Source organism: Lutra lutra, chromosome 1 (genome assembly GCF_902655055.1).
Source record: "Lutra lutra chromosome 1, mLutLut1.2, whole genome shotgun sequence".
Taxonomy (NCBI): domain Eukaryota; kingdom Metazoa; phylum Chordata; class Mammalia; order Carnivora; family Mustelidae; genus Lutra; species Lutra lutra.
Window position 1 is genome coordinate 200,916,685 of NC_062278.1, and position 9,276 is coordinate 200,925,960.

At 42.6% G+C, this 9,276-nt stretch overlaps 1 protein-coding gene across 1 annotated transcript; it reads left to right on the plus strand.

Annotated features, from left to right (window-relative positions):
- Nucleotides 1–224: 224 nt before the first annotated feature.
- SELENOK (selenoprotein K) lies at nt 225–6,918 on the plus strand. Its single transcript, XM_053447779.1, has 4 exons — nt 225–374; nt 4,608–4,698; nt 6,167–6,250; nt 6,828–6,918. The coding sequence occupies exons 1-4, from the start codon at nt 356–358 to the stop codon at nt 6,916–6,918; spliced, it is 285 nt and encodes a 94-aa protein (XP_053303754.1). The 5' UTR covers nt 225–355.
- Nucleotides 6,919–9,276: the final 2,358 nt, after the last annotated feature.

Sequence of the window (9,276 nt, forward strand, 5' to 3'; positions counted from 1 at the left end):
CCGTCCCTGGGTCCAGCAAGCAACTAGAAAACAGCTTCTCCTCGCCGAGCGGTGAAAACAAACCCTTCAGGCAGGCAGGTAAGCGCGCGCTTACGGGTTAAATCCCAACCATCACTTCCGGTCACCTGCCCCGCAGCCCTCGCTCGACCGGAAGTCGCCCGCGTGAGACGCAAAAAACGGCAGTCGTGTGCGTGTCCCTCCCAGCAGCCAATGGGTTCTGTCCACCTCCTTCCTCCGTCGCTGGTTGGTCTAACCGCGGACTGTGACGTCCAAGGGCGGGGCGCAGAGGGAGATACCGAGGCCGAGAGGAGCCAAGCCCCTCAGTCGCTCCGGAAGCCGGCAACTAGCAGCGAAGATGGTTTACATCTCGAATGGTGAGTGGCAGGGTCTTGAGGGGTGGCCGCTGGCCTGGGAGGCCGGACCCCGGTTTCTTCCGTCCTCGCTCGCCGGCCCAGGACCTATTTCCCGAAGTCGCTGAGCCCTGCGCCGCGTCAGCCGAGCGTCTCTGAGTCCGGAGGCGGGGGCCGAGGTCCCGGTGGTGACGACGGTGCCGGCTGCCCTGCGCCCTCGCCCAGCTTCGTCGCTAACGCGCTCTTTGCTCTCGGGCGCCCGCGTCCTTAGCTAGTAATGACAACAGGGTTAGCACCGTCTGTCTGCGTAGCGCCTGTGTCTGGGCGCTGTTGTAACTTTCGCGCTATTAACCCATTCGGTCTCTACAGCAGCCCTGTTGAGGTCGTTGTTTTGTTACCCGATTTTAGGGGCGGAGATCCTGAGGCGCAGCTAGGTCCGGTAGGTTGCCTGGCCGCACGAAGGTAGTTAATGATGGCTCAGTCGGCTTTCGAGCAGAGGTGACTGTTGTCCGCGTCCTTGCTGTTATCGACTAGACGGTCTTTATAATGTATAAGGAGAATTAAATAAGTGGGATAGCCTTCCCTTCCCCCTCTCCCGCCCCCAGGAGTAGGCAGCTAGTCAGACACGTAATTTTTTTCTTTGCCCTAATTCCAAGGGGCGCAGGAAGAAGCACCGCCCCCTGTAGGAACAAAGGTAACTATTCCTGGAGTAGAGAATCCGAGAGTGACTTCGTTCCGTGACTCCACAAAGAAAGTGTCGCCTGGGTGGCTCAGTCGGTTGAGCGTCATCGGACACTTGGTTTGACTCAGGTTATGAACTGAGGGTGGTGGGATCTGCCCTGTCTGGGGCTCCGCGTTCAGTGGGGAGTTGGCTTGGAATTCTCGCTCCCTTTGTCCCTACCCTCTGCGCTCGCTCGCTCTTTCAACAAAACAAGTGAACCTTTTCTTTTTTAATTTTTATTTATTTATTTGACAGACAGAGCTCACAAGCAGGCAGAGAGGCAGGCAGAGAGAGGGGGGGGGGAACAGGCTCCCCGCTGAGCAGAGAGCCCGATGCGGGGCTCCATCCCAGGACCCTGAGATCATGACCTGAGCTGAAGGCAGAGGCTTTAACCCACTGAGCCACCCAGGCGCCCCAGAACAAATGAATCTTAATAATAGTGAAGTGTTTGAAAAGGAAAGACACAATATGACTGGGTCAGACCAATGCCAAAACCTTCTGCCCACCTGGTTGACTCAGGTGGAATCATGTGATATTTGGTGCAGTCTTAGCAAGCAGGATCCGTGGAGCTAGGTCCTAGTTCTGTGTGAATCATCTGTTTGTCTTCAGAGAGGATGCAGGTGACGAGTGAGAAGTCTTCTGGCTGAGTGCACTTTGCATTTCTCTTCAAATATGCCTTCCTGCCTCCTCCTCCAATTAAAAATCTCAGTGGGGTGATGGACACTACCCAAAAGCATCAAAGTTTCATCTTATTTGGGGCACTTTTTTTTTTTTTTTTGCAGACTTTGTGTTATATCCTTTATGGGTAAGGCTGGCAGCTTCTATGTATGCATTATGTTGTCATTCTTTGTAGTACGTCTTTTGTAGTATGTGCATTGTCATAGTGAAGTGGGAGAGTGAGGGTTGTATCTCACACAGTTGAAAATTGAATCTCGTGGACATAGGAGAGGAGTAAAGTGATAAGAGTTTCATTAAGTGAGGATACAGAAAAAGCTTTCAGGAGTGAGAGGGGCCCCAACAGGGTTGCCACTGAGGGGTTTTAGGGCTGGTCTTTTATAGAAAGCTAACCAGGGAACTTAAATCCTTTTAACATCTCTATTGATAGCACCATAGAGTAAGGACTAGTAATAGCACCTTCAATGGCTTACTTTCTTTTTAGGGTCAGATAATTCTTTGTTGGTCACAAGTAGCTGTTATAACAAGATCCCACCTCTGACACCTAGGGCAGGGTGGTCAGGTTTGTTCCCTTATCTCTGGTTCCCTCACACCTCCACATTTTTTGTGATTTTTGTGAGCCTGATCCCGTAGCCAGCTACGAACCTCTCCCGACCTAGCCTCACCTGTCCCTTACTCAGTAGTGGATCCACATAAATAACATAAAGGTTCTATTAAGGCCTTTTATCTCACCTTTATAGTTGAGAAATGCCAGTTATATCCAAGCAACTTATCTCCCTCTGCAGATATTGGGTGGGGAGCTTTCTGCCTTCAGAAACGAGGAGGGAAAAGTGCTAAAGCAAGATAGAACAATGCAAGTGCATGCAGAGGATTCTTTAGAGTCCCAAAGAAAGAATTGTTGTGTTCTAGTTAGATCTCTCTTAGAAGAATTGAATTTATTAGCACTTCACAGGACAGAACATTTCTCTTGCTATCACATGACTTTTTCTTCAGCAATCCTAAATGATGAGTAGCTTTGGAATACTTTTTCTCAGAGCAGGAAAATATCACATCAGCCAATGAAGCAGAGCTAGTAAGAGGCAGAACCAGAGCGTATCACCCACGCACTGGCTTGAAGTGTATCCCTTTTTTGTCAATAGCTCCGTTGAGAGCTCAGATCCAGATGGATCCTTGAAAGTAAGGCAGTCAAAGAGGAATTGTAGACCCTGACTGAGGGGGTGGACGTCAGTGTGGTGAAGCCCTTGAGAAAATGGAGAGGAGAGGTGGTTGACAGCTGTTCCTTCAAAATATTCTGACCTCTTAATTCTCAAGGCTAAAACTCTAGAGCTCTAACTTTTCATGTTGTAGCTTCCACTATTTAAAGTTGTTTGAAAAATAGATCCTCATTTTTGCTTAAGATAAAACGAGTCCATAGGGGTCCCTGGCTGGCCCAGTCAGTTAGGCGTCCAAGTCTTGATTTTGGCTTAAGTCATGATCTCAGGATCCTGGGATTTAGCATGTCAGGCTCCACGCTCAGTGGGGAGTCTGCTTGTTCCTCTCTCCCTCTCTCAAGTAAATAAATAACTTAAAAAACAAACAAACATGGAATCCATAATTAGAATCACCAGCATCCCATTACAGTGGAATTACAGAAAAATAGTGGCTATTTTAATGAACAGGGCAAGTTCTCTTCAGTACTTAGAATACCCAGACTCTTTGATTTATGGAAATTTTGACATAACTGTAAAGATTTTTTTTTAAGATTTTATTTATTTATTTGACAGAGATCACAAGTAGGCAGAGAGGCAGGCAGAGAGAGAGAGGGGAAGCAGGCTCCCTGCTGAGCAGAGAGCCCGATGTGGGGCTTGATCCCAGGACCCTGAGATCATGACCTGAGCCGAAGGCGAGGCTTTAACCCACTGAGCCACCCAGGCACCCATAACTGTAAAGAGTTTAAGGGTGTGTATAAACAACTTTTTTTTATACAGGAAAGAGACTTTGCAGGTGAAAAAGGTTTTCACATTTCACATTGTGAAATATTTTACAATTTCACATTCAAGTGGTGTGAATATTCTTTTATATTTACTCATTCCATTTGTTTCCTCAAAATACTTGAATAAACAGAGATTCATGCACTGGCATTCATACCAGCATGATCACAATAGCCAATGGGTGGAAGCAACCCAAGTGTCCCATCAATAGATGTATGCATAACAAAATGTGGCATATACACATGATGGAATATTAGTCAGCCTTAAAAAGGGGGGGGGTAAGTTTGACATACCTGCAATGTAACATGGGTGAGACATGAAGACATAAGCCTGTCATCAAAGTAAAAATACTGTGTGATTCCTCACATGAGGTTCCTAGAGCAGTCAAATTCATAGAGATAGAAAGTAAAAGGGTGGTTGCCAGGAAGTAAGGGAAGGGAGAAAAGGGGAGTTAGTGTTGAATGAGAGTGAGTTTCAGTTAGGGGAAGATTCAGAAAGTTCTGGAGATGGATGATGGTGATGGTTGTGCAACAGTGTGAATGTACTTAATACCATAGAACTATACACTCAAAAATGGTTAAAATGGGAATTTTTAATTTGTATTTTACCACAATTTAGAAAGAGGAAAAAAATACTTGAATTGTCACATACTGAAATTAGGAACATAGGAAAACATTTGATGTATTAAAAGACCCGTAGATCAAAGAGCTTTACTTCCCTGAACCCTTCTTTTGAAGGATGCACAGATAACAAACCTTTCCTTGTGTTGGCCATCTGGAACAATGAGCAAGTTGAAAACTGAGTCTTACTGTTCCCTAAGCAACGAATGGTAATATATCTTGTGTCAGAGATCTGTAGTACTAACTGAAGTTTCTTTTTTCTTGTCTGTAGGACAAGTATTGGACAGCCGGAGTCAGTCCCCATGGAGATTGTCTTTGATAACAGATTTCTTCTGGGGAATAGCAGAGTTCGTGGTTTTGTTGTAAGTGTTAACAGTGCTCTTAATAGCCCTGATATTTAAGTTAACAGAAGTACATTAGGTACGTTATGTTGAGGTTCTTAAGCTGAGCTTTTCCAAAACAGATTTTAATTATAATATATATTTTTTAATTACTAGCTTTGCAAAGGAAAATGAAGACTTTTGTGGTGGTAAAGCTGCCTTATACATCTAACAAGTATGAATATGTTAGTTTAGAAGCTTGACTGTGGCTTAGCCTTGGTGTTGTAACCATTTCAGTCTGCATCTATGGAGCCAGGCCTCCCCATTCTAATGCCAAATGACATGCCCCACTTTCTGCTGTTTCAACTTTAGTGTGTATGTGCAGCTCTTACTCCAGATTATACAGTAAACCAACGAGGGGTATTTGATCTTGATACAAAATATCCCAAGTAATAAAATTGTTTTTTAAATTGTTAGAATTGACACAGAAGCCAAAAATTTAAACTTTACCATAATTTCAAGCAATTTTTAGTTAAATGCATCTTTTGGTCTTTCCCATGCTATTTGTTTTGTGAAAATTATTCATCACCTACCAACAAGTCTTACTCACGTTAAGTTGGAATATATGTATATATTTGAACGTCACGTGGCAGAGAGCTGCATGGATGCAGAGATGTGGGAGACTGCCCCTTCATCTACTTTAATTCATATTACAATGGGTGTTGGGCTGGGCATGATTGTGGGAGGTGGACATCAGAGCAAGTTACTCCGAGTAGAGGAAACACAGGAAAGATGGCAGAGAGGTTTGAATAGCAGACTGAGATCTTTATACTTAATTGAATTGTCGCTGTGATTTAAAAAGATTAATCTGAAGGCTGCATGTAGCATAAGTAGAAGGGGGGAGGGAAATGGAAGAGATCGTTCTGTAGAAAAATACAGTGGGACAGAGGGGCATTAAGTTACCCAATACAAAACTTCCTTAAAGTCTCACACATCTCACCTACTCCCTATTATTTTTTTAAAACATTGTTTTAACTTCTTCCCCCTCCACAAGTAAAGAAAATTCCATACAGATGGTTTCCCAGAAGCCCTGCGCTTCTGGCGCACCACCCTAGGCTCCTCCCTCAGCAGGGTAACATTGGACAGACTGTTGACAGGGGAAATGTGGGGGAAATGAATGTGCAGTGCTGTAGGAACAGACACTGAGGCCTGACAGCTGATGTAAAGTGGAGAAAGGAAGTTGGGGATGGCTCTGGTTTCAGAGTCACTCCTAGACTTCGTCAAGGAGAGTTATTAGCATGTAAGAAAGACAAGGAATGGGGGCTTTGGGGCCACAACACGGCACCTGTGTAGACATGTGCTACATGCTGTTGTCCAGGTGGCTTCGAGAAATGTGGGGTCGGAACTAAGTTTATTTACTTTAGTCATTGCTCACACACATAACTGAAACTATGGAGATACATTTTATAATGTTGAAAGTGGTATTTTTGTTTTCTGCCCCTTGTTTCAGTTTCAAGACTCTGCTTCAGCAAGATGTGAAGAAGAGAAGAGGCTATGGAAGCTCCTCTGATTCCAGATACGATGATGGAAGAGGGTAGAGCTTTTTAAATTGATAATAGATATTTTTACCACTCTGTAATTTTAAGTTAACTATTATAGATGGATAGGCATAGGCTCATGGAAATAAAAGGTTTAAATTCTATTTCATAAAATTAATGCATTACTGTAAATTAAGTCAAGTTGCCTCTGATTTGATCATTAGAGTCACTTTGACAAAGCTAAAATGTATATCAAATATCCTATGGGAAAAGTCCAAATTAGAGGATGAAAACTGATGACCACCCTTAAATCTAGAGATTTTACTTTAGAATCTGGATTCCCACTGGTAAAGAAAACCAGAGAAGATGAAGTGGCATGGGGTTGGGCTTGCATTTCCAGGGAGCTGGGTTTCATTTGGGCTTTCATTTACAGGGAGGACTGTTCAGATCATCACAATTCCTTGCTTGACTCACTTTTCTCATGTGCATTAAGTGTCAGTTCCCTGTATTTGAATTTTCTCAACTCCTGACATAATTGGCAGTTCCTATTTTAAATAAAGAATCTATTTGAGTGTTTGGAAGGAAATCGCTTGATGTCTACTAAACAGCAAAAATTAAATTTTCTTTTATTAGGCCACCAGGCAACCCTCCCAGAAGAATGGGTCGAATTAATCATCTGCGTGGCCCTAGTCCTCCTCCAATGGCTGGTGGATGAGGAAGGTAACTTAATATTTGAAATTACTCTGCAGAGATTTCATTTTGAAATATCCTCTTAGGGAAAGTTTTTTTAAGAAAACAACTTATCCAATATTTTGTTACTATTCAGACATCTTATCTGGAAAAATAATTATATCTTAACCCTTGAAAAATTTATTGTATTTTATTATCAAAGTGTCTTTTGAAAAACAGTTCAAAAAAATGATTGTTGGATTTTTTGGTGCAAATCCAAATCAATAACTAGTAACTGATTGTTATAACACTTTCATTTAGGTAAATGTCTGCTCTAAGAAGCAGACAACTGGACATGCACATTCGTAAGAGAGGGAAACCATCAAGAAGTCGAGTGCTGACCATGCAGAACAAGGAATTGAATGTGTGTGCCTGAACAGGGATTGCTCTGTGTCCTCACAGACGAATGAGGTCATGCTGGGAATTCCCTTCCCAGGGATCTGGCATGACTGACATGCAGTTCTTCTATAAATGTACATGTTTGTCTCATTATCTTTTTGTATAGTTTATGAAAGTATTAATATAGTTTTAATAAGTAAATATTTTTAGGTTACAGACCTTGACTTCTCATCTTTGTATAATTAAAAAACTCCAAATTTGAAGAAAAATAAAAGGTTGTGTATTCTGTATTGAATATAGTGTCACCTTTTTAACTTGAAATAGTATCCATTGTTAATTTGTTCTCATTTATAAATAAATCACATTGTATTTATTCCAGTAGTCTGCATACAACTTTATCTTGAAACCTATTTGTCCTATGAATCTTTAATACAGAGTATCAGATTTGCTATCATATATAATTATCGGGGTAATTATAAAGCCATAACCAACAAACCTGAGTTACAAAATGAAGATTGGCTAGATGGTCTTTAAAATCATAGACTTCTGTGTTATATTGACAAATTTAAATTCTAAAACATCGCTTAAGATACTGCCTGTTAGCTTTCACACACATACACACACCCCGTGAATGCTGCTAACTCTCACATTCTATCACTAGAATGGAAGCTCGATGAGGTTGGGATTTTGTCTTTTTTACCGAAGTGCTGTGAACAGTGACTGCATGTGATAGGCACTGAATTATCTGTTGGAAAGATGAATAATACAGATAATTCTGCTTTGTGTTTAACAGTATTTGGACCAAAGTGTTCAGGTAAAAGCATTTTTTTTTTTTAAGATTTTGAGAGAATGAATGAGCACACAACTTGGGGGCGGGGTGGCTGGTTGTGCAAAGGAAGGGGAGGGAGCCTAACACTGGGCTCAACTCCTGGACCCTGGGATTATGACCTGAGCTGAAGGCAGATGCTTAGCCAACTGAGGCACCCAGGTACCCTTGGTAAAGGCATTTTTATATTTACTTGGATGTATTTATTCAACCCTGTTTGCCAGGAAATGGAGATGTAGTGGCATGAGCTACTGATCTTCAAACATAAGGGAAGGGGCGATTACAAGACAATTTTCAGGTTAAAGGTAGTTATTAATCAAGTCTGTGTCAGACATTTTATCTTACATATTCTGACACTACAGTAGGTAGATGATACTTGCATTATACAGATAACAAGCAAGGACTCAGCAAAGTTTTGTGATTGTGTGGCTAGTGAATGGCAGAACTCATTCTGTCAAAGCACTTAAGTGGGGAGAAGACCTGGGTAGTCTCAGAACTTGATGGCTTCTCCGTGCATGTGATTCATGATCCCTGTGCCCCTCCCCCTCCCCCTAACTCCTCTGCAGGACTCTCTTTTAGGGCTATTCTCCAGTCCTGACTGCCTCTGGAATTTAGCTCTCTCACTCTGAGCATGAGGCAGACCACTGTAGGGCAGAAAGTAGCCTATTAAGTGGCCTGTGTTCAGTTCTTGTCTTTGCTACTCAATAGCTTATGTTCTTGACTAAGTCATGTCGTTCTATCCCAGTGTACTCATCTATGAAGTGGGAATTAAATTCCTACTTCAAGGGATTCTTCATTCAGCAGTATTTAATCCACCAATATTTATTAGGTGCCTACTGTGTGCTGAAGATAATGGTGGAGAGTAAGACAAAGTTCCTCCTCATGGAACTTACTTTTTAGTGTGGGAAACAGTGAGCAGGCAAGTACGGACTTAATTCCTGCTTCAGAGGTAGTAGGATAACAGAGAGGCTTCTCTGAGGTGACATTTGGGTTGAGACAGGCTGAAAATGAGCCCACTGAAGGAAGAGCACCCCAGGCAAAAGGCAACAGCATGAGTGGTGGCTCAATGATAAGAGGGGCTTGACATGTCTGAGAGGCTGAAAGAAAGTAAGTGTAGCTGGAAATGCCAACAGAAGGAGAGAGATGAGGTGAATTTAGTGATGTAGCAGGGACTGGATTAAGAATGGC